This window comes from Montipora capricornis, chromosome 1 (genome assembly GCF_036669925.1).
Source record: "Montipora capricornis isolate CH-2021 chromosome 1, ASM3666992v2, whole genome shotgun sequence".
In the NCBI taxonomy this organism is placed as follows: Eukaryota; Metazoa; Cnidaria; class Anthozoa; order Scleractinia; family Acroporidae; genus Montipora; species Montipora capricornis.
In genome coordinates, this window is record NC_090883.1 from 40,712,035 (window position 1) to 40,739,534 (window position 27,500).

General features: G+C 40.4%; 1 protein-coding gene and 1 pseudogene across 1 annotated transcript in view; both read left to right on the forward strand.

Moving 5' to 3' along the window:
• Window positions 1–8,032: 8,032 nt before the first annotated feature.
• On the forward strand, window positions 8,033–14,222 carry LOC138044002 (ZP domain-containing protein-like; annotated as a pseudogene).
• Window positions 14,223–15,234: 1,012 nt separating this feature from the next.
• The window catches only part of LOC138014992 (uncharacterized), a 16,009-nt gene continuing 3,743 nt past the window's right edge, over window positions 15,235–27,500 (forward strand). Inside the window, exons 1-11 of the mRNA XM_068861886.1 lie at window positions 15,235–15,464; window positions 17,380–17,574; window positions 17,770–17,892; window positions 18,164–18,530; window positions 18,672–18,902; window positions 19,596–19,999; window positions 20,306–20,437; window positions 23,779–23,799; window positions 24,912–25,118; window positions 26,439–26,564; window positions 26,732–27,356. Of these exons, the coding sequence (XP_068717987.1) occupies window positions 15,371–15,464; window positions 17,380–17,574; window positions 17,770–17,892; window positions 18,164–18,530; window positions 18,672–18,902; window positions 19,596–19,999; window positions 20,306–20,437; window positions 23,779–23,799; window positions 24,912–25,118; window positions 26,439–26,564; window positions 26,732–27,356 (2,525 nt within the window). The 5' untranslated portion in view covers window positions 15,235–15,370. The remainder of the gene's footprint in view (window positions 15,465–17,379; window positions 17,575–17,769; window positions 17,893–18,163; window positions 18,531–18,671; window positions 18,903–19,595; window positions 20,000–20,305; window positions 20,438–23,778; window positions 23,800–24,911; window positions 25,119–26,438; window positions 26,565–26,731; window positions 27,357–27,500) is intronic.

Here is a 27,500-nt window from a genome sequence, read left to right on the forward strand (position 1 = left end):
GGAAATATCAGGCAGAGGCTCAATGATAAAGAAAAAATGACAAACCAATCTTCGATTTTAAATTTCGATGGTATCCAGATTCGCTCTTATCGATTGCCCCATAATGAGCTGTTGTTGTTGGAAGGACTATGTGTCTGTGGGGATGTTCTATACTATGACGTACCAGAATAACCGCCCCCAGGGGCAAATGTACCACGGTATCAACCACTTTGATCCAGGGACTTCTTCCGCGGTCTCTTCTTACTCAAATCATCTTCATCCGATACCGAAAACTGAAAGATCCTAATATTTTTTTAAATTGCCCAGTGTATTTTTATTCATTCCGTTGCGTGTTTTTTGTTTTTTTTTTTTCCCCCTTTCTCATTGATTTATTTCTTAATGGAATTCTTAATGATTCTTTTTGTGTAAGTTATTTCCATGAAGTGGACAAAATGTTTAAATTGCTTGATCCAAGCCCTGACTAAAAATATATCAATACCTCAGTTCTGAGTCTACTGAAAGAGGGCCTATGATGAAGGTTTAACAACAAACGGATTTTTATCATCTAACTTTTCGACCCAAATACAGTTAACAAGTTTTAACGTTTATTTTTTTTGTTTGTTGTTGTAGAAAAACTAAGCCCGTTAAATTGGCGAAAATTTTTCAGTTTAACACCTGCCTGAATCTAGGCTCTTCTTTCAAAGGGTTATTCATCTTTGTGAGCTTGCCAAACTAGTTTTTCTTAATCACAAAAAGACGGTTTTACTTTTTATATCTGCATATCAAGGGCTCCCTGTACCAATAAATGACTGACACATTCTTCGAAACAGACATTTCATTTAGCGCTCATACTTAGCGTTTATACCTGTTCAGGAGTTGAGCGTAGCCAACTCGGATTTAGGCACATATTTGCCCTGCAGTCGGAAACGTTGTGATTATAATAAAGTTTGAAAATGCCAGTTGGTTTATTTATTGTTTCGTAGTGCGGCTTGAGCTCTGAAGCAACGTTTTCCTTCCTCATTTAGCAGAAATCATCTCTGAATGATATTGAATGTTACTGAAACCAGATTATCCAGGAAACGGAGTCTCTTAAATTTGCCATCAAGACTGCTGGGACAGTTTTACTCAGTTGCGGTTGTATATCCATATCTGTTTGTCTGGTTATGCCGCCTCCCTTTGATAGCAGCTCTCAGGTGCTGTCAAGGTCTCATGAACATAAAAAATTTTAACACATCTCTTGTCGCCATGGCCCCTACTTGAAATGTTGATTGACAATGGCAACTTGAAAAGAAGCGTTTTAAAATTGCCGAGTTTTGTTGGCAAACACTCGACTATTCATCGTGAACACGGCAATAAGTGAAAAACAATGACTTTGGAAACTGATAACATAAAAAGTGGTGGAGGGGGGGAGGGGAGTATGAAAGCATTTTTGAGGTACGTAGTGAGCAGTGAATGGCGTGTGTTCAGATTACGTCATATAGATCTGATCATTAGCTCCTCTTTGTTCGATCCACTCAAAATTTTCACATTTTATCATTGTTATCTGATGTCGTTAGAAGATTCGGCCTTTCAAACCACCTATAGCAAATTTCTTTTTTTTGGAGAAAATTTTTCAAATAGATGAGGACTTCGAACAATGGCCCGATAATAATAAAAAATCTAGTTAAGAATTGCCACACGACGATCCACTCCAGAGAGCACCATCACAGTGTAGAATGGGATGCAAACACGTGAACGAAGACTGAGAAAGCGCAAATGGTTAGATCGCATGTTGAAGTGATGGGCAGACGTAAAACGGGTGCTTGAAATTCAAGTGCAATTTTGTCCCGTTGTGTCTGTGATACGAATTTGAAAATTTCCATTCTAATTGATGCGTGACAATGGTAACCACTGAAGGCATCTGATCCTTCTGCTGTGCATAATATTATGCTCCTTTGACAAAATGACGACAGGCGCCAGGAGACTGTGTGGTGGTGGTGAAAAAAAAAATAGCCTCAAAATGAATCAGGTCAGAATGCTACGATCGCCCGTATATGTTGTAGCTCTTTCCTGTGTTAGTCTTAAATCGTAAATAATTCGCGCAGAGAACCTCTTCTAGCTTATGGAGCTATATTCAAACCAATATACAATGTATCAAGCATGGAGAATGCGTGATCAAACAAACTCGAAAGGTATGCCTTACATGTTAGTTCAAACGTTACGACTTGACATCTGTAATGAGTACATATAACCTTTGATTGTTCTTGATTCTTACGTAAAGTAGATAATTAGACTACTTTTACCTTAGCTACTCTCGGAATTTACAACTGACAACGTTGGAGTTTATACCTTATGATGCTCCCTGTGTGGAATACAATCACCACTGAGCACTGTTTTTATTCCTACAAACGAATAAAGAATGCGGTTTGTATGTGACCGAGCTCGTACATTTCTTGTCCTCATCCCTCATAATTTTTCAACAGCATTTTCTGTTTCACGAAAATATTTAAATCAATCACACGAGCTAAGGGTCGCCATGTCAAATGGCATATTGCTAGTTGTTCTCATATCCGCAGTGGTCGTAAGGACCGCAAGGCGATCACAAAGTGGGTGTGCAACACAGGCTTTTTAACTTTTACATAGTAACTTCTTAAACAGATTTTTATATTTCACAACCGAGACGAAAGTAAATTTATATTCGTTATGCTTATGATTGAAGTTTCCTGCATTTTTGGAGACACTTCTCGTTAAAATCCGGCCTGTTTTTTAAATTTAGTGGTCTAAAGTAAATTTTGCAATGGGCTTTGGTTCTGCTTGGTGCCGGGCCATCTTGTGTATGTGTTCGAACATTTCGCTCCAGTTTCTCCGCAACCCAAGACTAAACCCCCCCAGACCACCAGCCCCAAAACTAAAACTAATTGTGCACTTTGATCACTGAACCGCTCTAGACCGCGCTGTCTGTTTCTGCTTTGCTTTGTGAATGACCCTCATTTAATCCTTTGACCCCCAGGAGTGATCAGCCATATAACTTCTCCTCACCAATTGTTTAATGAAAATGTCCCCAGTCAGACGAGTCGGGACTTAAGATAATTATCAGCTTAGAGAGGTGTAATCTTGTATATGACACCGCAATTCGCAATGACAACCCACAAATAAATCTATGGTTTCTATGTCTAGGAGAATTAAACGTTTCGATCTTTGCAGGAATGAACATTGTTAACGTTTTGTATGTGATTCGGTCAACGCCATTAACCCTGTTTTGCATACAAATTAATGTCCTATCTGCTACCCCAGATTGTGGTGCAGTGTGCTTAAGCTGTCATCCAAATGAAATGTCAATCGCACTTTCCAAGGCCTCTTCTCATCTGGTGTCACCGCCTAGGGAATCTGAGAGTCTTTTGGACTCCAGGCTGTTAAGCAGATTGACAACAATAGCAACACTTTACTTTTACGACATCGTTGATTGGTTGCCCCCGCGGTACTTATTCTAAGCAAACACATTGACGCCCAGCGTGCGTTTACAGCAACGTGCGTCGTCACGTGGTTCCACCGCAAGCAATTATCATCTCGTATCACCACAAGTGAAATACATTTCAGGCCTGTCATTATTCCAAATATGGAGTGGTTTCAACTGGTGAAAACACCAATGCCGAAACGGGCAAGATACAACTTACTTTGAGGAGCCCAAAGAATTTGAGCGCTGAAAACAACGTGGTGGTCCAAAAAGAAAGGTAGCGTGTGATAGCAAATCCGATTCCCTTATTCTATAGCTTCCAGTGCAGGCGTCTTATTTGGGGAAATTTGCCCTGCAGTACCTAAAATATCGAGTCGCCATGTTGCGATAGGATGTTGAGGAGGGAATGGCAGGACGAAGAAAGTAAAAGACTGGATCTCGGGAGATGATCTCCCCCCAACAAAAACTTGTCCTCCGTTTCTAAGTGATGCATGGGGACAGTAGGTTAGCTACTTGTTGATTTAGCTAGCTGCCTACCAAATAAGGCGCCAAAAATTTATTTGAAGATATTTTGATGAAACATAAAAGTTGGATAGATGTTTTCCAATACTGAGCCAGAAAGACGACGGGTCATTTCTAATAGGCAAAACGGAAGCACGGCACAGAGGGAGGGGCCGGGGGGATAAAGGGCGCACCGTCAGAGCCGTTCCATGCATACCAGCCTCGTTAGACTGAAGAAACTACCTGACGTTAAATCAAGTTACTTTACTTTTACCTTTCTTTAAGGCACAGCACTCGACTCCGTCAGTTTTCATTTACATAATCACTATAAAAAAGCATGTTAAGGCTTATTCTTTGTTCATTTTTTATTCCGTCATTTCATGAAATTTTCAATTCTGAAGTTATACCGTTGACAGGCGTGAGTTAAAGCGTTCAAATCCTACTTCTCACAATTTTGTCTAAGAAACCTTGTTTTTATGCTGCCCCCGATTTTAGCTACTAACAATGTTCTTCTTCAACTATCTTTTCAGGTTATGCTACATATTTTCGTTAATCCCACTTGTCCGAGTAGATTGCTGGAACTCCGACTTCCAGCCGAATAGACTAAAGCACAAAAGGGACACCTTAACAGAGGGGCAAAGATATGCTCAAGCGTTTTTATAAGCTAGACTGCCGGACACTGAACATTTCCCTGTCTTTCTTCTCCGTGTCCTGTCGAGGATCAAGAACGACACTCATTCTCTAGCTCATTGGCAGAGCCTGTGGCTTGTCTTCATAATAGAGAGAGCTCCGTACAGTGAGCAAGCGAGAATGAATTTAAAACCTTGAATTAGTTTGATGGAATTCTTGAGAAAGTCCACTTTTAGCAAAAAAATAAAGAAAATATTTGGAACTCTTAATCATCAAGCTTGTAGAATGAAGCTTTTTCAGAAGTTTGAAATGCCCGAAAGATCTGTTAAAATAAAATTTTTCAATCAACCGTTTATGCTTAGTTTCTCTTTTCCGCAATCCGCATACCACGTCATTCGATTCGGCTCATTTAGTGAATCTTTATTCGCGCTAGACGAATGAGTGCTTAGACTAACGAAGCTTTTTTCCTTTCTGGATTAAATAACGACACGTCACCGCGCAAAGTATTTCTCTTATTTCAGTTCCCTTCAAGATTTTTTACACCATACTGTCAAACATGGCCCCAGTTGTTCGATAGGTGGATAGCACTATCCACTCGAAATAACTCACTATCCAGTGGATAACTCAATTGGTTTTGCTCGTGTTTATATAGGCTCTGTTGAATCGTGCATTTATTCCGGCGGTGTGATAGCGTTATCTGCGTTATTCACCCTTTCGATACTACCGGCCCCCTGTTATTTAGAGCGAGCCATATAAAAACAAAAATGCTCCCTATTGGCGAAGTGTTTCTTGTTCACAAGCTGAAAGCATAGATTTATGTTTACATAATAAGAGATCAAGTAGCTTTAAACGAAAGGGTTAAGTTGGAAAATAGCGAGCGATTATTGACCCAGTTCATTCGAAACAACGCCGCCATAGTTAATCCAGCTATAGATATTGACGATTACGTTCTCTTGTTTTGATTCCTTTAGCCTGCCTTCATCCTTTACAGCCCAAAAGGTAAAAGCTCTCCTCAGCTCATAATACCCAATGCATGCCTTGGGTAAATAATTCTTACTTTGCATTTGAATGGCCGACGAAATTATTCGGCATTTTTTGCTGCAAAGGTAATTCAGATCAGAGGGATTACTTAAGACAAAGTTCGCCAACTTTCCTTTTTTTCAACGATAGTTTAAGATTACCTATTAGCTGATAGTTAACCAAATATACGAATACGCGAAAGTCAAAGTTCTTGTCGACGGTTAAGTCATCTTTTTGTTTTTCAAATGCGATTCTTTTCTTTTCACTTTCAGAAGCTTTGCATTTAATTTTTAGGGTCAAAAAGGCCACACACCCTGGTAAAAATAAGCGTTTTAAAGTAATTTTCTTCTAGTCACTTAAACTGGCGTAATCCTGTAGCCGCCCGAAGTATTTCCCGCGCTCGTTTCCTCTACCCGCCGAAAAAATAGCAGGTTTATTGAGTTTGCCAAAGTGTTGAAAAAAAAAAAGGCCTCACCTCGAAGACCCGGCATGACTTACAAAATCAGTACAGTTTTTCTTCGTACTCCGTTACTCCCCCCTTCCGTCAATTTTCCTCCTTATGCTCCCTATTTACAACATGGTTTTCCTCCTTCCTTGTGCCTCATGCGGGCAAGTCTATTTCACGAAAAAAAATCACTGAGAAACTCTAATATTTGCAAACGTATTAAACTTACGCCCTGTCGTGGCTCTGGTTCCCCTTAAATTTTCCGTGTCGTTCCAATTATTCAAGGCACCCTAAGCCTTATCTTTACTCCCTCGAGATATGCATATTATTTGTTGCCCCAATGCGGACAAAATGATCGCAACATCCAAACTGGAAAGCGATCTTCAGGTTTTAAAATGAAATTTTTCGCGCGTCTTAAAATGGATGGCCTCCTGGGGCACAACGAGCAGCCTTGCCCTTATAGTTTTCAAATTTTCCTCTTGTCGGCGGTAATACTCCACTGGAATCGTAACTATTCAAACCTCCGCAAGACGCCAGGAAAGGTTCGACGAGAGAAACTCAACTCACTGACAGAACCGCCCATCATCTTCTTGCTGAAGGTAAGTTTAATCATCAACATTTTCAGCTTAATCTTTAATTTCTTAGGACATTGTGTTGGTTACGTTATCTTGGACACGATGAAACGCTATTTTCTTTAAGAAACGAACTGGCTCAGATGACATTCCACATCACTAATTTCAAGTCCAGACATAACTAATTTTGCAGTCCAGTTCACTTCATCTTTACAACTTCGTCCTCGACAGAAAATTTTGAGTGTCTGAAATGAAATAAGAAGAAAGAAAAACATTGAATGGATTTGAGGAGAAGAAAGCGATGATAGAAGCACACGTTTAGCTTTGATCTGATCATTCCATGATCTTCTTTCCACATCATCTCCGGAATTTTCGTAACTATGGTGCATGTTAAATGCCAGACAATTCGCTCCCTTTTTGGACTAAGTCCCGGATCTTACATGAAAACCTAAAAACCTAACCTTAAAACGCCACAAAAAGTAGTGGTTATACCTAAATTAAAAGATCAGTGCCAAAGTCTTCACCCCGAAAACCAATGCTTCAGAAATAGTAATCTCAAGGGGCGCGAATAGCCCTTAATCTGATTGGCCGAGGGGAAAATTGTCCTCGATACCGTGCATATGTACCATCATGGCTTCAAACCACCGACCACCGGTGGCTCAGTGCGTTAAGCATCGGTCTTTCGAGTGGGAGTCGGAGCAGGTCTTTACCGAGGAGAAAGTGATGCTCTTCAAGTCTTCTCGGATATGGACTATAAAGTTAACCTTGGGCCCCGTCTTAAAGCCCTCTGCATGTTATCGCCACTTTGGTACCTTAATTAAAGAACGCACACACTGTTTGTGACGAGTAGGGGAAGAATCCCGGTGTAATAAGAGCGGTTTTGTTTACCCTACCCAGAGTAAAGTACCGCTCATCTTCTCACTGGAAATAATGCAAGCCGCTTTTGGTGTTTGAGATGAATAATTAAAAATAATATCTCACTTAAAACGCAGACTTGTTGCTTTTCAATTAGCCTTCTAAAGAAGAAAAAGCTATGCAGTCATACGGCTTATAGTATGCAGAACGTTATGTTGCGTGGTTCTTCTTAATTAATAAGATACTGATCGACTCATCTCGCGCTGCTTTTCCCCTTTAGTACAGATGAAGATGTTGAGTTTGGTCAAGAGGAGTTACGTAAGTTGCAAATTTTAATGACAGAACGTTAATACCGCAACTCCTATAGCGTCTTCATGTCGACGTTTGTTGAACAACAATAAGGGCGTGTGCGCTGGATCGTGGATGCATAAAAGAAATAATTGTAGGATTTGCCCGTCTTTTCGAATGAAAGTCAGAGACAGTAGGCTGTCTGCTGTTCCGGAGCTTTCAGGCACGTTCAAGGAATTTACAGTCTGCTCGCCAAGAGTATTGGGGATCTGAAGATGTCCACTTACGCCCAGAAATGACCCTAATTAGATGCACGCCCAAATTGACATCCACAGTGTCCCTTTGAAACCTATTTCAGACAATAAGGTAAAGGTTAGCGTTAGCTCTAGGCTAGGGTTGGTAAATGAGTAGAGCTGTTAATCCTTACTTGAGGAGAAGATTTGGTGTTAATTAGAAAGAAAAGGAAAGGAAAGGAACTTTTATTTAAGTGTCTAGTCGTTCTAGTGTGTAGAGCAATAATTGGGGACACTGACGGTGCCTTCTATTGTTATTGTGCATACGTTCTGCGCATCGCGAGATACTTGGGTTTCCTATCGGTATTGCCTTACCAATACAGTGAAATTTTTGCGCTGTTTAAAACTATCCGGAGAACAGTAGATCTTAGTCAGTACTCTTAGTATCCTAAAAGAAAATTGGAAGTAACCCTGCATTCTTGAGAGATAATTAAGCTTCAATTTGAGAAAGAACACCATACATTGCTTTGTATTTGAAAGCTTTTACGCATATTCTTCATCAATTCTCTTTGAAAAATTCGTGGTTACCCCCAATGTTCTTTTTGGATTTCAATAACACTTGTTAAGATCTACATTTCCATGCATAGTCATAAACGGGGCAAAAATACCTTTGAATTAGTAGGCACCGTCCTTTAGTCAAATGTTGGTTTTTGAGGAGAGGGAAAGCCGGAGTACCCGGAGACAACCTCTCGGGGCAGAGTAGAGAACCAACAAACTCAACCCACATATGACGCCGAGTCTGGGAATCGAACCCGGGCCACATTGGTGGGAGGCAAGTTGCCCTCCCCACTGCGTCATCCCTGCATCCCGTCAGGGGTCTGTATTCTACGACACGAGTGATCTTGAAGCTGGGGATGAGAGCAAAGGGACACTCCGAGACGATTGTGGAAATCCGCTTGCATCTAATTAGGGGAATTTCTGACCATATCTGACGGTTTCATGGTCGAATAAAATGATTGTGCAGTGTATAAAGAGAGTTTTGAAAATGCAATATTCTTTGTTGGTGATTTACTATAATAAGAAGACTGAAACTTGATGTCCTGCACTGCCACTGGTCAGTTGATATGGCTCAGTGTGAATTTGTGAGGTGCTGGTTAGGCTTTGAGAGTACCACTATGCTGTCGAAATATTATAAGTAACAGGCTATTTGAATTGTGGCGTAAGTTTATTACTACCAAGACTTAGAGTAGTTGGCGGGGCTTCTACTTTTCATTTCAATTTTACCAACCTTTTTAAGCTTGAACACTAGATAAATCTGAAAAAGAAAGTATTTGGCAAAGCATTTTGGTCCTGTGGTACTAATTGCTTTTTAAATTGTAACAGAGAAGAGAGTTCTGTTGGTCTGGCTGCAAGTGAACGGGAGAAATGCCATATCTCAACTTTTTTCATTTTTTACACTATAGGTTCACAGTACTAAAATCGAAATTGAGACATCGAAATTGAGACACTGAGTCATAATAATTCATACTAATTGAGATTTGAATGTTAATAAACTTAATTCACCGCTCCCCTTCATAGCCAATAAAAACGATATGAAAGCAATAAAGCCCACAACCTTTTTTTAAGAATCTTAGGGTGCCGTTCGATTGACCGTATTCCGGAATAGGAATACATGGAATAGAAGTTGGAAATCCTTCGTTTTTACGGAGATTCACGTTAAAATTGTCAAACACCCGCTAGAAGGCTATTTCAAACATATCTAAAATTGTCCTTGCTGCTTCAAAACGCTACACATACCGTTTTAAATCATCACTCCATTATTCTTATTCCGGAATAGGGTCAATGGAACGCGCCCTAATTTTGAGACACTTTACAGACACAGCCGAGAAGCACTTTCGGAGGGCATTTCTCACAACAGCTCCATGCATCTGGTGATTCGCTCCAATGCCCTAGCCGCCACTCGGCCCCATGCCCTTCTCAGTATACGTATTGATTGAACTTTTATTTGACAATCCTATTCATTTTAGTCAAAATATTTTTGAATATGTATTTACTATTTTTATTACAGAAGACAAATGCAAAGTTTTTTGCTTGCCAAAACAACATGATCCTTGTTATTCCCAAACCCTTACTCCGAGGAGCAGACCGAGAGCACATAAGGGCTCTGGATTTGAATTGCAAGGCATCTGAAAATGAAACGCATTTTATCCTTGATGTACCACTGACTGGTTGTGGAACCAATAGCAGGCATGCAGTGTCTTCCGTGATAATACAGCAATGAAGCTTTACCAGTTCCACCGAGTGAAAGAGAACTCGTGTCACATGTTCCTGATTTTGAGATACCATTCAATGTTACTATGACAACAACGGTGTCGTCACTGGCGTGGGCCTCAAGCCTATCAGCAAGAAAGTCATATTCTCTCAGAAAGGATTTGGAAAGTTTTCTCTAAGCTTGGATATGTTCCCGGACGAAAGGTTTGTAGCCAATGGTATTTGCGATGACAGTCTCTTCTGGTTGTTTGAAACTTAAGTTGAGTAGATATTCTTGTCTCGACTCAAGAAAGAATTAAGGCTTTTCTCTTAGCAAAAATTAAGCACGGAATCTGAATATGACTTTTCTAACACATGTTTGACATACTTTACGCAGCCTCACTCTGAGCTCTTCGTCCAATTAGGCTTCTACTGATTTCTGCGTTTGAGACTTGACAAGGATGGCGCCGTGGTGAGATACCACCAATATGGCCCGGGTTCGATTCCGGGCCTTGGCGTCATATGTGGGTTGAATTTGTTGGTTCTCTACTCTGCACCGAGAAGTTTTCTCCGGGTTCTCCGGTTTCCCCTCTCCTCAAAACCAACATTTGACTTGATTTGCGTAAATTGTTAATTTCAGTTTACAGTGTCTCCAATTAGCGCTCCAGCGCTAGAACGACTAGACACTTAAATGAAGTTCCTTTTCTTTCCTATATTTTTTTGGAAGTACTCTCTTCAGCTTGTGATAGAGACAATACGGAGGCTCTATACTGATTATAACTTTATGCCTGAGGCAGTGTGGCCCAGTGGTCAGGGCTTGCCTTGAGATCCGGAGATCCCGGGTTCAAGACCCGCCCTGACCACTCATTGAATTTGATCCTGGTAGTCCCTGATTCCACTTCCCAGCCGCACTTGTAAATATCCACTGGTTTGGTTTGGTTTTTGGGATTCTTAACAGTTGTTATTGTCCTGTTCCGTTGTTTCGTTGTGTTTCATTGGCCCTGAAAAGCCCCTATGGGGAGCGGTCAATTAAGTATGTATTGTATTGTATCAAGGTTTTGTGATTACCCTAACACCCTACGTTGACAAAAAGAGATACAAAATATTAAAGCCTCCTGCCAAGCATTGGATCAACAAATATCTCAAATGCACGATTGTAATTCACAAGTGTTTTCTCGCAACAGTTTTGCAGATCCGTATCGTCGAAAAGACTTTCCAATTGTAAAGTCGTTGCGGGAAAGAATCTTCTTCAAAGCATCCGTTGATAGTATTGACGACAGACTTAGCATCCAGGCCAAAGAGTGTTATGCAACACCCTCCCCAAACAAAAACAGTGAACCCAAGTATCGGATAATTCAAGACGGGTAAGGTGGACTTGTAAATGATAATGCGAATCTAGACGCTCTGGTCTCTGTAGCACAAATTTAGTTCTGTTAACGTTCCTTTTGTTACCGGGGCTTGGTGAATTGTTTTTGTTGTATCACCTATTGGTTCGTTCTCCAATCACAGACCGCGTCTGGAAAGCTACAGGGTCCTCCCTGTCTTCCCGACTGGGAGTATCTATGCAGGCCAAGGTAAAAACGACTCCAAAACGTGACTTTACGATGACTACAAATGGTACATTACGTAGGGGTGGCGTGAATACTCGGATGATACCCACTTAAAGCCTCTCTAAATTTGAAAAGGTGGATAAATCTAGAACTCTCTTTTCCTCTTCTCTTCTAAATAAGGGTAAATCAAATGTTGCTAGATAGTTCGTCCTCTACGACTGGGATACATAAGTTGTAGGTACTCTCTTACTAAAATGAAACAACAGCTATATCATTTTACTTTTTCCGTATTTTTACATTACATCAAATTTGCGTAAGGCACTAAGCTTGAACCACTCTCTTCGCGGATCTAATGAAAGATTTGTTTTTACCACCATTTTGTTCTCTACAGCTGCAAGGTGGACGACACAGTTGAATATATTTCATCCGACCACAAATCCGATAAATTCAGTATTGAAACTTTCAAGTTCATCGGTGAATTCGCCTACGTTTTCCTGCATTGTCACGTGAGAGTTTGCAATGCTTCCGATGGACAATCCAAGTGCGTGCGAAATTGTGAAGAACGACAAAGACGTGACGTCACATCGTCTGCCGAGACTGCCAATGACGTATACCCTCTTGCCCAGGGCCCTATCAGTTTGGAGAAAGAACAAAAATCTGGTAGAGAGAAAACGAGACGGCCCTTAAAAGGCACAGGTAATTTTCCAGACATTAATTAAAAGCTTTTCACTGCAGAGACACTTTCAGTTTTACAATCAAATTATTTCTCCGACGTTCACCCTTTCAATGGCCAATAATTCGCATTGTTCGGTAGGTGATCACGTGGTATTTAGCGCATATCTAATTAAACAGTTTAGCCATAATTCTATTACAATAGTCCTCTTATTTAAGAATCTTTTTTGCTCGTCTTTTAGGTCCAAATGTACCAGTTACTATCATGTTGGCTGCCTTGATTGTGTTATGTGTCATTGCCATGTCTTACCTGTTGTGCCAGAAAAAGAAAAATGAAGATGTGGATAACTATACCAAGCTCATTCAAGAAATTCAAAGCTAGCATCGGAGAAACAAAAGTCCGTCCTTTCTTGTTTGTCTCTTCTTTCCGAATGAAACGCGTGCAAACCATAATGAGGATATCATGAAAGCCTGGACTGGAGAATTTTATCTGATCTTCTAAATGCAGGCTGAGTTTAGAGATTTCGATCAAAAGATCAACGAAGGCCTATCGCACGGGGAACAAAGAAACAGAGTCCTTGAGAAGAATGGGAGAAATTACCCCAAAAAACGTAAGGTGGCTCAAACTAGTTTCAACACTTTAAAGAGACACTCTCTTTAAAATGATTGACGCGACAACACTGTATCACGTAACAGCAATGTTATGGTACATTATTATAATACCTCTCAAATAGTACGTGCGCTGTGATTGGTTAAATTAGCGGGCCGTATTGTACAGTACAGCCCGTTGTCCAGCCCTCTAAATAAAACATTATCTAGCAAGTTTTTCATGTCGTTTCTGTTACATTAAACTTGTAAAACTGTTTGAATCTTGCAAGCAACTATTTAAAACAGCCAAGAAGATTTAGTTTTTCGGATTTTGACACGGATTTTGACACGGCAAACCTTCCGCTTGACTTTGAATAGCTTCCTTGACCGCGCGCCGGATTGACCTCAGTGATATAATAAATATCTTACTAGCCTCGTTTTCTCGGTCCCTACTGTACGTTACGGAACCTTGTCTTTTCCCGTTCATTTATGGCCCTGTACGGACCTCAAGCTCGGTTAGTAAGAGGTATATATGAAACAACGATTGTTTCCAAACAAGATGCGATCGTTATTGTGACGTAATATATTACTTTGGCAACGGAAAAGCCCAGCAAAAACACCCTATGTTTTGGCTTTAGTTGCTCATATCTCAAAAAGTAACTCGGTGACCTCATTTGCTGGAAAGTGATCAGAATGTAATCACTTTCCAGTAATAAAAAATGGGGTTTACCGAGTTACTTTTTGAGATATGAGCAACTAAAGCCAAAATATAAGGTGCTTTTGCTTGGTTTTCCTGTTTTCACGGTAACTTATTACGTCACAATAATGACCGCATCTTGTTCAGCAATAATTGGAGTTTCATATGGTACCAAGAACGTTGCTTGAAAGCGTTGAAAGTGTTTTGAGCCACCTTAATAATATTTAAAATATTCAGTGACTAATTTAAAAAAGAAATGAAATAGTCAACAATTATTTTATCTTCATCGAATGTAGCCTTAACATGAATGTATGATGTAGATTCCAAATAGTAAAGTTTGTTCGAAATTTAGTCACAAATTTTGATACATAAACGGAGGCAGTTAAATCTGAAAATAGCAGAGAACTCTTTTTACGAAGCTCGCTACTTTTTCAAAACTCTATCCTTGTAGTTCTTTTAACTGCGCTGTCGTATGTGAATTTCAAGTTAATAAAATCATAATACTGTCAGCCGTGGAAACTTCAACACCTGGTTCACACTTGCCACGCAAATCATGCAAACCAATTGCAAAAAAATTGCGGGCACGGCTGTCACCATCTTCAGTGGTTTTATCTTCAACAGAGGTGGCATGGATTTGCTCTACCAACGCCAGATTAACACACAAACGAAGCAAAAATGCAAGTGTATGCAAAGCAAGAGAAAAAATTCTTTTATTTCCTGTGTGGATGCTTGCGTTTGGGTTGCGGTAGCTACACGCGTCGTATGTGTAACCTGGGTCTAGGTTTTTCCCAACCAAAGCTACATCTTAACCGCTGGAGGCTTGATACCGAGGACTCTTTGAGCAATGATCGGTTCTAGGAAGCCTGAAGAATCTGGGCCATGTAGAATTCTTCTCTTTTCAGGGGCCTCGTCGACCGAACCTGTGAAGGCGACCACTGACTTTCTCTTTTATGCCTACATCCAAACGATAACTACAATAGTGTGAACAGAATATTGGTATTAAAAGAGGAGAGGTCAATGAATAAGCGGGCGGGAAGTTTAACATGTAAAAACTGACAACTCAAGTGCCAAGTTTTTATCCCCTTGTATTTTTGTTAACTTAGTACTCCTGCTTTTTTAGTACCGGCATTCGGCCGGGCCGAGTGTTTAGGCTTCCATTGGGCACTGTCTCTAAGCAACGCCCACAAAATCTAGATAATGAAATTTATCAGGAAAAAAATAGTATCTGTGAGCTTGCCATCTTATAACAGTGATAACTGCATGCACTGAATCATGATTGTCCTCGTACTTGCGAGAGAAAAATGGAATACTTCGCTGCTTTAAAGATGTGATGGTACTCTCTCAATGAAGCTTTTGCAAGGTTAGCAGCAATGGAATTTTTCATTGCTCCGAACATGTTGACATTTGAGAACAACACTATTTGCAGAATTCCTGCTTTCATTGCTATGCAAACGTACCGAGGAATGTGTCAATTATTTCTAAATCCCTCTTTGTTTTACAATGAAGTGTGTGGGAGTCTTTATCACGAAAAATAAAGCTAAAGTTAAAGCCCCATCAAAAATACCGTCACCCCTTCCGCCGAGTTTGCAAGGAAAGGCCTGCCGAGGAGTGCTTCGAAAAGGCTAAAAAAGATTAGGTTTTTCCCTTATTTTGTAAAATGCGGGGCTTAATGGTTCTTTTCTCACTTATCATCTTCAGCACAGCAGAGGATCGCATTAAGAGAGATGCCGTGCCTGATATAGGCCAACCAGGTAAGCGAGTTATACTATGGCAATAGATAAGATTATAGATTATACCCACCGAAGGGTGCGAAACATTAGGAATAGACAATCCATCAAACAATTAAAAAAGAAAAAGAAGAAAATTATCATCAAGTTGGCGAGCATCTGAGGCAAAATGATACGGACAGAATTAGTTCCAGGAATTATCTTGCACTCCATTTTCAGTATTTGCCGATCGACTTACCTAGCTTGTTGTGCTTTCGATCAACTCATTTGGTAAAAAACGTTTGACATTTTTTCTTTCTCTCTCACTCTCTTTTCTTAACTTAAATCTGTAATGGCTCAGGCTTTAAATACAATCTTTAATTAATTTTACAAGAAACGCCCTTTTTTGGTAAAACGAAAACGATACCTTGTAGGGGTGAAGATTTTTCCTCAATGGCATTGTGTGGTAAACTATACTAACTTTTGGAATGTGCAAGTACGACGAGAGCTTTTTTCATGGAATGACTTGATCTAGGATTTAAATGTAAGTGCATTTAAAAGGTTGAATGACGCTCATCCATTATCCGTTACAGAGAAAATTGACAGTAAAGAATGACATAAATTATCATGAAATTGGAGTTGTTTGCTGTGCGTTACAAAGCTGCCAAACTTGCACAACGAGGTTAAATAATCATAGACGGATTAAACTAAATGAACAAAAAAAAAAAACTGGATAGGATCGAAAGGATTGAATGCGGTTTCAAGGAAACCTCCTTTTTCATGAAGATACCGAGAAGCCCTGGGAAAGAGAAATGAACTTATGCGAGCATAATGTTAAAAAAAAACATAACATTGTACTCCCGATCAACAGTTTCAATAGCACACTCATGAATTAGGTGTGTTCTCTAAAAACGGTGTAGTGCTAGAGCGACTTTCGTATGACCTTGAAAAAGTGTTCGCAGTTTGTTTCATGGACCAATTTTGACAGGATTAAAACAAAGCTTCTCTTTATTCCCGCCAAGGAAACTCCTAATATGGGTAGTAAACATTTCGATTGCCCAATCACATTACTGCATTTCAAATGACGTCAAAGCGAAATGCCGATCGCTTTCCAGAAAGTTCCATGGAGAGATGACGTTGTTTTCACCCGCGCTCGCTAAGCCAATGAAAATACACGCTCGTTTGTATTTATTCGATAAGCCAATAAGATGTTTTGCATTTTTGTTTACGTTCTGTTTTACGTTTATTTTTCAAGGTCTTACGAAAGTCGCTCTAACGAACAAATCAACGTTTGTTTGTTTGTGTGTCAGGAAAAACATAGAGTTTGCGATAAGAACACACCCTGGGTGTTGTTAAAAAACACCCTGCGATTTTGCAAATCGCGCAAATCGGTGAGAGGCAAACATTTTCTTACTTGGAAAAACTACGACATAACACACTTTAAATGGCTAAACACCTGTAGTATTCTAGCACACCTTCGCTAGCAATGTTTACCCCTGAAATACAGAAAATTCGTGGGAACAGGCCAAAGTTTAGTTTACAGGAACTGAAATTTTAGCTTTGAGATCTGGTGCACACTAAGGTTGCACACTTTGATCGAGAAAAAGTACCCCTTAAATCATAAAATATATAACATTTGATCCCATAAAAGATCAAATCGATTTGTGTTTACCCGCAAAATTTACAGAACAAGACTAGGAAAGTTTAATGTTTGCTGAGATGCTGTGCAGTTTCCATTACTGTTACGTACTTGTGATATTTTCTACTATATTAAATTATCACTTACTACTGAACAAAAGTACCTCATTGTACTGTTATATAAGGAGGTGAGACTTGATTAAAGTTTCTATTTTTGTTTTTCTCCAATTTGTTTCACTAGCTTACTTTTTATTCTTTGTCAGTGTTCAAGAGAATTCCACTTTAATGTGATTCAGTTTCTACGTTACGTTTTTCGTTGCAGGTAGTTCCTGTAATCCGTTTTCTGTTGGTCCAAATGTTAGCGTCAGTGAAGCCACATGTACTCAAGTACCCAGTCCCCCTGGGACAGTTTGTACCTTGTCCTGTCCACCTAAGTACAAACTAACCGGACCACCTTTCCAGAATTGTGATGCTCAAGGAGTATGGTCACCATCCAGTGGACTAATCAGCTGCCAAGGTAGAATGATGGAAATGAGAACACCAAAACTTTGCAAGGAAGGGGAATGAAATGCATCCTCATAGTTACAAAATGCAATGTCGTCTTTTTTGCTAGCAAGGAACAGGATACAACGGATCATTATGTGTATGGGTTTCATGTCATCAGTTGGTGGATTCTTAATAAAATTGTCATTATATGCAATTGTTTCTTCAGATATCAATGAATGCAAATACCAAAATGGCGGGTGCAGCCATGAGTGTGTTAATGACGATGGAGGACACCACTGCGCATGCCCAAAGCCACTTGAACTCTCCGACGATAACCACAATTGTAGAGGTGCGTAAATTTGCATGTATGCCTGGGTTTTTCTTGACGTTGTTACACTTTGATTTAAAGAAGAGAAAAAACAATCAATTGGTCAAAAGGCAAACGAACAAAGGAAGCACGCGCAAACAACACCGCGGTCTTGAAGGTCCAGAGCCTGTGCAAAAAGGAACCCGTTCCTCCCCTGTGAACCAGATAGCAATGATCCTCCTTCGGTAAGAACAAAAATTCGCATGCGCTTTAGACTGTTTCAACTGACCATGTAACGCCTTTATCGTTATAGCTGTTGGTCTTCTCCTGAACTGCAGCACTCACGCTATAGAAGTGACTGTACCCAAAACGGCTCTGCGTGACCTCCAAGGTGACTTCCTGAGCCTGCTGGATCCCGCATGTCCCGTCATAGAGACACCTACTCACTACATTTTTGATACAGCATTGGACAAATGTGGCACTAAACGACGTAGCACGCCAAACTTCATTGCGTACAGCAACAGAATTGTGGAGAAAAAGGCATCCCCTGGCAGCATATTTACTCGAGTAGGAGAGGACGAGTTTGATATCCCGTTTTGCTGTTACTACCTAAATAACGGCATCACTTCCGCTGTGGGAATCAAACCGGAAGTAAAGCAACTGTACCTAAACGAAGATGGGTAAAATATGTTCTCTTCTTTAAAATTGCGATCGACTGACAAAATTTGAAATAGACTGAGAATTAAGGCAAATAAATTTGTGTAAATTAATTTTGTAGAGTTCTTGCTTTGATTTCATATAGTTATTATTTTTTCTCATAGTTATGGTCGATTTTCTGTCCGGATGGATTTTTATCACGATGAAAACTACGAGAGTAAATACTCGTGGGATGATTTCCCAGTGGAAGTAGCGTACCGCGAGCGCCTGTACTTTGAAGTATCCATAGCAACCTTGGATCAGAGCTTGCAAGTCCTGGCGGGAAATTGCTGCTCTACACCTACCGCTGACCATAACAAGGAACACAGATTCAGACACGAAATGATTCATGAAGGGTGAGTAGGATGGTGTAGCACTTGGGAAATATCCTGCCTTAATATGAGAAGAGTTTACTTTTAACAAGTGTCTTACGTTTTCTTATCGGTATCCCTCCACTATCTTCTTCAAAGTCATTGTCAGAAAAAGTGCTATGGGGTAGAGGTGAAAAAGTGTCGGGAAAAGAGAAGGCATGACCATGACTGAAAAAAATATATCATCATGTCGTTGTTGGGTAGAATGAAAAATTCAAGGATGGCAAGGATGGCACAGTAGAGGAGCAAGGACGGCACAGTCGGTTAGTGTGCGACCTTGGTGCAAGAGGTCCTGAGTTCGATTCCCGGATCTCGCATCCTTGTTTCGACTTCTTTCCTTTCCGTGTAGCTTAGTAGCTTTAAATACCCGTAAAACGGAGCACTGATGCATCGATGGAGAGGGGGGAATAAAATGAGAGCACCGTCGACCTCAGGTTTGGCAATTGAATTACTGTTACGAGTTATCGACGTTAAATATGGTTACTTTACTTTATTCCCGAAGAAACTCCTTGTGGATAGAGGTCTCCAAGCCGACGAGTTAGTTGATTCCTATGTGATACTCCAACGGAAATATAGCTTTTGGGATTGGAGGAATGGGAATGGAAATTCCCATTTGGGATTAGGAATGGGAGGAGAGTGATATTAATAATAATTGTTTGCTTATTAATTTTATACCAGGTGTCCAGTGGACGACACGGTCAAGATGGTGAATTCTTCTTCTCATCAAAGCCAACGCTTTAGCGTGGAATCCTTTAAGTTTATTGGAGAATTCCCCTTTGTGTATCTTCATTGCAGTGTGGTAGTTTGTAAAGCAGATGATCCCGATTCGCGTTGCTCCAAAGGTTGCATTCCAGGACTTCACGTTAACCCACCGTATGCTGTCGTGGAGAAGCAAAAGGAACAATCGCAGCATCGCGACAAGCGCGAAGTGATCGGGAATAAGGACCCCGAGTATATGATCTCTAAGGGCCCCTTCTCCTTAAGCGAGGCTACTGTCGATGATAGCCCAGATATCTCTTTAAAAGGCCCTCAGCAGGATCAGTCAACGCTGGCAGAGGACGATGGCGAAAAGGAGAGGCAAGGTGAGGCGTTAATACAACCCGACCTGTTCAGCTCAGTTCAAAGTTACAGAGTATGAATCTGGCCGGTTATTTTTAAACAAGTTGTAACCAAGCTGCAGTTTACACCTATCAATTTACCACACAAACCGTAACTTCCTAGAAAATAGTTATTTCCAGTAGATAAATGTTTATTTCCTCCCTTTTTGTGCGAGTTTGGTTTAGTCTCTCGAAGGACAGTGAAGACGTTAATACAGAAATAGTAGGCAGTATTGTTCAGAATCTAGGGTCGTTTATCCGCTAGTTTATAATTTGTGTTTTTGCCTTCAGGATGGGATCCACGGGTAACAAATGGGCTGATGGTGGTCATTGCAGTGGCAAGTGTGTTGGCTTTCGTGGGTGTGATACACGTCACACGTGTGATGAAACGCAGCCGAAGATACAAGATCGTCAACCAGTCATAAGAAACCATTGATGGTTTGCACATGATGTCACAGCGACCATGTTGATGTACGGAACGATGCAGTAAAATGTCTTTTGGGAATTGGACTCTTTTGTTATGTAAAAGTTGTGGGGCCATTTTCTATTGTTTTTCACAAAAACATGGCAGTCTCATATCATCACGTGGATGCAAACCAAAAATACATTACTCCGGCAAGAAATATCCACTTATGTCCAGAAATGCACATAATTAGATGGAGGCCCAATTTTGACATCCAACAAGAAGTGTCCGTTTAAGGCAGCGTTTATGCGAACGCGGTTTCTTTTGTAACCGCATCGGTTTCGATGCGTTTAAGCCTTCTGTTTACACGACACCGATCGAAACCGTTGGCGAAACCCGGTCAATTTGTGAACTGTGCCATAAGAGGGGCGTTTTTGAAACGATTCGGTTTCACCTGCCGTGTAAACAGCGAAACCGCATCGATTTGAATACGGTTACTATTTTAGCGCGAAATTCGCATTGTTCAATTCAAAATGGTGAATTTAGCACGTAGTAGAGCGCTTGTTTATACCATCAAGACTTTGGTTTTCTGGCGAAAACGGTTCCGTGTAAACACTTCCAATTAAACCGCGTCTATTTTGACGCGGTTTCCAAGTCGTGAAACCATGTCGATGTGAAACCGCCTAAACGCTGCCTATTTGCCTAAGACTAAGCCTTTGCTACATATTCCTAACCATAATGTTAGTGTAAGGGTTAGGGTTGTTTCTAAGTCAGGGTAAATGAAAAAGTTTATCGTTACCTGAGGAGCAGCATTTGAGAGACGCTTTGTGACGTTGCTTGTCTGTATTCGAGACACAAGTGATGTTCATGTTATAGAAAAGATCAAGGGGACACCTTGTGACGCTTATTGAAATCCGCGTGCATCTAATTATGCGCATTTCTGGACAAATCGACGAATATTGCATGTTGAAGCGATTTTCAATTGAGTGTCGAAAGTAATTAGCGAATTGCTTTGGTGTTGCATTACTTCACTCAGTGATTGGTTAAAAGTTCTCGCACCACTTTTTCAACCAATCAGAAGTGAAACCAAAACCAATCGCGGCTCGCGCGTGCACATTTTCCCGCGCTTTGTGTCGGCTATGTGTAATTACTTCGAGTTTTGATTGGTTTACTGGATTGTCTCCGTCCTTTTTTGATTGGCTAAAGTAATTATTTTGGCTTTGGTCTTACGACGCTCGATTGAAACTTGCTCTAGACACACTCAATCAATGATTATTTTAAGGGGATTTTGAAGAAATTTCACACGTCATCAATTTTCTGTAATTTTTTGGAACCGATTTGTGGCGTTGCTCTTTCATAAGTCTTTTCCCACTATTTCTGGATTTTTTTCTGGACTGACCATCAATAAAAGCAAATAGCGCTATGCACTTGCTTCGTTTCATGTTTATTTTAAAAGCTGAAAGGCTCGAATTGAAACTATACAGTCTTTCTCTTACAGCATAGAAGCAAGAAACAAACAAAGCACGAAACAAGCAGCAATGAGAGGGAGGGAACATCTAATACAAAGTGTTTTCGCATTTTCTTTTCGGCCACACCTGTCTCATCGACGTGTACGTCTGGAGGGTGTAACTGAAACTGCAGAGTGCAGGTTGCGGGTAAGGGTTGGAGGTCATTGTTTCACCGTAGCTGAAACAACCCAAACCTTTACTAATGCCAACATAAGGCCTAAAAAAAATAGTATTTAAGCCTAAGGTTAACATTTGTGTAAAGGTTTGGGTTGTTTCAGCTATGGTAAAACAATGACCTGCATCCCTAATCTGCAAACTGCACTTTACACTCTCCGATGTACGTCATTTTGGTGATCTGCATAGTCTATTCAATGCAAAGAAACCGAGCCATTTCTATTTTAACATTATCATGGTTTTATCGTGTCTGCATGATATCAAGTCTTCCTCGTGACGGGAGTATTAAAAAAACACAAGTAAACAGACAGTGGAATTAAATGACATTTATTGTCCGTTTCTTTAAAGGAGATTCTTCACTCAGAACTGAGAATCTAAGTTCAATACACATCCGTTCAGCACCGGATAAAAGAGCTCCAAATTGTAAAGTTACGCCTAAGTTAGTTGGAATATTTTTGCATTGTACTTCTTGAAACAAGACAAAGTCGGAACTTGACGAACACCACCGGCAAAAATTAGAGAAATTTGTAACCCTTCCCCGGTTCCCTCTCATCTGAATTTTTGTCTCTATCACATTGTAACTTATACACATACTTGTGTGAAGCTATCATCTTAATGAATCTACCTTTCGATCACTTGTGAGACTCTCTATCTGGGCCTAGATACTTGAAGCGAGTTTGCCAATCACGATTCGTTGAATTCACATTTAACTGGCCTTCTTAGTCCAATCCGGATGCATTTTGACGTCATATCTGAATAGACCCCCAGAAACGGTGTTGTTTACCATCTACTTAAAGCCATTATTTACAGTATTTCATACTGCCGTGTTTTTTTTCCATTAAATTTATTTTTCATCAGGCCTTCTAAAGTGAACAAAGATAGCTTCATCTTGCATTAAAGTTCGCTAATTAACTAATTTATCAGCGTCGTATTGAGTCGAACACCGAGTCGTTATGTTCTACAAACAAATTTTGGAGAGCATAGCAGAAGCGTAATAAGTTGAGGTGTGATCGAGAGCAACTTATTCTTCGAGAGTGCTGTACAATGTCCCAACTATTATACCCCTCTATAAACACACGGGCAAATGCCTCAATCAGTGGTTCTTGTTTTTAAATTGCTTGTGCAATTTCTTCAAAGCAGAAGTTCAGTTTGTTTATTTTACCAGGGTGTACAAAAAGATGAATGTTGCAAAGTCGCGCGGACTAAATCTGATTGAGTGGATTTGTTAGTTACGTTGCCACTTTTTTTTTTTCTGGCTCTATCGGCTTTGCCCAAGATATTCGTAAATTCTTTGTGGAAAGAGCAAGTCGCGCTTAATTTACTACCTCGGTGACGGTGGAATTTCTATTGATGAAAAGCCAAGTGGCCTTTGATTTGTTTTCGTTAAGCTAGCATTCCACCCAACTTGTGTACACAGCATGGTCTTTTGACGCCAGAAAAAATCCCTCCTCCATCACCGGCATTTTTTGTTATATCAACTGTTGGTATGCCGTGGGAGTTTGATATTATGCTAATCAAGACGTGTAAGCTTAATTTCGCCAAAACAATTGCTTTTAAAATCCAGTTTGTTGACTTAAGTTGAATTTCACTGGGTCTGGGAAAGATCTCTATGTTTCCAGCTCTCAAGAAGAACCGGCAAATGTCTCGTTTTTTTGTATTTCTCCTTCTCTGCCTTTCAGGTGAATTGGTGGCTGAAAAACGTGAGTTGAAAACTTCTCTGATTCACTTGTGGTTAAATGTCAACTGCTTAGAATCCTGAGATTGTTCCAAGTTAAAGTAACAAATCAAGGGTAGGAAAACTTTTGAGGGAGCTAGAATCTGCTCCTAATTCACACGATAAAATAATTGGAACAGACACTTCCTTCGCATTCGCTTTTGAAAGCCATGTAAAGCCTATTTAGCTGTTTTGTGAAAAATTCATGTCATTATCCACCCAATCATGCAATCCTTTATAGATGATCTACTTTCTTTTTTTCTGCAAAATCTGTTAAAATTACCGATAGTCTTCAGTTTTACAAAGGTACATATCTGGGCCCCTGGCAAAATCACTGTTCCTAAGAAAACCGTCAGGGGTAGATCTAAAGAAGAAGAGCATATTTCCATATTTTTGACTGAGGTGTCATTTTTTGTTACAATGACAATTATAGTCAGAAATATTAGAGAACATTAGAGAAAGAGGAAACCCAGCCGACTGCAACTGCAAATGCAACTGCACCATACACATTTGTCCTGGTTAACTGGGCAAAATACCTTAAACGATCAATGATGCTGGTTGTCAAATAATTATTCAGTCATTTCTCTGGGAAGTGTTTTCTAAGTAACTCAGCTATGCGTGGAATCATCTTCTCCTTTTTAGTTCATTCCCACTTCACCTCTACCATTTAATTATATACATGGCTCAAAAGTTCTTTTTCCACTTGTGAGGCAAGACTAAACATTTTTAACCTTTTTAGTTTCTTTGTTGTGATTTATTTTAAGACATTTGATTGAGCCTTCTATTTATCAATAACGATACAAGTACGCTCGGAAAACTTCAGAGTGCACTATCAGATGTAAATCCATGACCTTGCGATTTCAAGTTTAGATTCTCTGCTGCTTAGCTGTAGGAGACTTTAGGGGGCTAGGTCATCTATAAGTAGGTCCAAATGACATCTTCTTGCTATACTGCCAGGATCCAAATGATTGATTAAACTACTCAGGGAAAGTCTGTCATGCACTGAGCTCTACGTTTCCCCCGCTAGTTGTGGAAATTTTCAAGATATTTCCATCGCTCAAATTATATTTTGGTTCTTTTTTTCTTTTTTATTTTCAGTGCAAGCACCAGGAGCAGTAAACTGTCCCGCCCTTCGTGTAGGACCAAAGGCTCACACAGATCACTCCTGCACCAGTGGGCCAAGTGTCCCGGGTACCGTCTGTTCCTTCGATTGTTCCCGCGGCTACAAGGGCAATGGTCCACCCGAAAAACGTTGCGATATGGATGGCTCTTGGACAGACGAGGCTCTAACATTTTCGTGTGTTGGTACGTATACTAAATGAAACTAATAAGCATCCTTTGGAATAGAGCGGTTTGCTCTATAAGCATGGATCATGAGTGTAACAAAACTGAGGCACCGGATCATGGTGAAGTATATAATCAGCCATATCAATAATATAAGAACCAAAAACAGCATGGCTGATTGAACGCTGATGGAATGTATAATAATATAAAAAGCTAATATTTCGAAAGACACTGCCTTCTTCACCAGCGTTTTACAAGCAATGACTATGGTATGCCGAGATGTTACAATACGAATGGTGATACAGCTTGAAGATTCACTTAACGGACTTAAAGTGCTACTATGATAAAAATCACTCTTTTTTCCTTCAGATTTTAAAAGTGTTTGCTTAACCCTAGACAGGCAAAATTGTGAGCTTTGATTGTTATCCAAAGGCTGTTTACTTCAATTGTAAGCTTTGGATTTCAGAGTCCGCCATTATTCACGATCAAAACTGACGTATTGGACCTCAGCGGGTTGTATCTGGGAAAAGTGACGCCATTTATTCACTAGCTTAAACTTTCAGTGCGTAAATGCAGCTTCTTGTATTTGCTAAACAAAAGTCTAAAAACTTGAAACTCCCGTGCTGCATATGAATTCAGCCGCGTACACACGCATTGTATTCTTTGACAAGTGAGTCTTTGACGTCATCTTCTCCTCGATCCAGCTCTCTCAAGATTTTAAAGTAAGTAATGGCGGACTCCTTAACCCATTGACTCCCCATTGACGAGTAAAATCGTCTGGCGTTAAACAGAATAAAATACTCTGGCGTTCGACACAGTAAAATACTAAGTATGGCCGGTCTAGGGGTGAAAGGGTTATAAGTAGGAAAATTGCAATTAAAATAACAAGTGAAGAGAATAAAGAGTGTGAGAATATTTGAACCCTTTGCAGTGCAAGAAGGTAAAGAATGCCTTTCTAAAGATACAACTATCAACCCGCCCGTGGTGGTCATCAGGAGCCTATCTGGAGCGTGCAACTTCCATACAGCGTCTGTGAAACGGCGTTTTCACAAGTAGGTTTATTTTTAGACTAGCCCTTCCCGCGAATTAGGTCAAAAAACAAAGACATTTCCGGTTTGGTGACCCTATGACGTCAGCTTAATTTCTTGTAATTGGTCATCGGGCTCCTGTGGGAGTCTCATTCGCGGGAAATTCAATCTAAAAATAAATCGGTCTGTGAAAACGCCGTTACACGAACACAGTAGAGTTGTAGGCTCCGGGTCATGGGTTCCTGTCGTCATCTTATCCCAGCCTCTCACTAACTTTTTCCTGACACATCTTCATCTCTCGGTTTCACCACAGATGTGAATGAATGTAACATCACCAATGGATTTTGCAGTCACATCTGTAAAAATCTTCCTGGAAGCTACCGCTGCGAGTGCCCATCTCCACTTTACTTGGATACAAGTGACCAGAGAACGTGTAAAGGTGAGACAATTTCAGAAATTGAAGCTGCGAATGAAACGCAACATGAGAGGAAATGTGCTCGTCACTCTTCATCACAGCTTCATCATTATGATCCTTAACATCATCACCATCATCATGTAGACAAGTGACAAGTTTACTTTTTCTTTTTGTTATGTTTTCTTTTTCAGCGCATGGTGCCCACCTTTCCTGTGAGCCAAATCACATGAAAATTGTTTTACCCAAAAACCTTATCCACAACCTCACCCACGAACACCTAAGCCTCTTGGATCCAACCTGTAAAGCTCGTAGTAACGCTACACATTATATCCTATCCACGAACGTGACAGGGTGTGGCACGAGGTCCCACGTGTACAAGAACTTTATTGTTTACACCAATAGGGTGTTGGAATCACCCGACGACGACACTGACGTTGTCACTCGAGTGGGTAAAAACGAGATCAAGGTTCCGTTCAGTTGTTACTTCAATGATTTAGAAATCGTTCATGTGGTTGGCTTAAAACCCGTTGCTCACAAGATCCATGTCTACGTTAAGGGACGTGGAAACTACGCGCTAAGTTTAGATATCTTCAAAGATAAGACTTACGGAGGAGGCCCGGTCGCCAAGGCTTTGCAACCCAAATACACGCAAGCAGACTTTCCCATAACTGTGCAACTCCGCCAGAGGGTGTATGTACAAGCATCACTGGATACTCGCGAAACAGATCTCAAGATATTTTTATCCAATTGCTGCTCAACCCCCATGCAGGACCACGAGGCAACCATGAAATTCAGACATCCCCTGATCGTGAAAGGGTAAGATAACGATAAAATTGATTTTATGTGAGACCACAATCTGCAAATCATCATTTCTTAAAGAGCTCTGATTCGTACGTTACGTCATCAACGCATCAAGTTCCGGACGAAAAAACCTTTCCACCGATACGGTGGCCATCATAG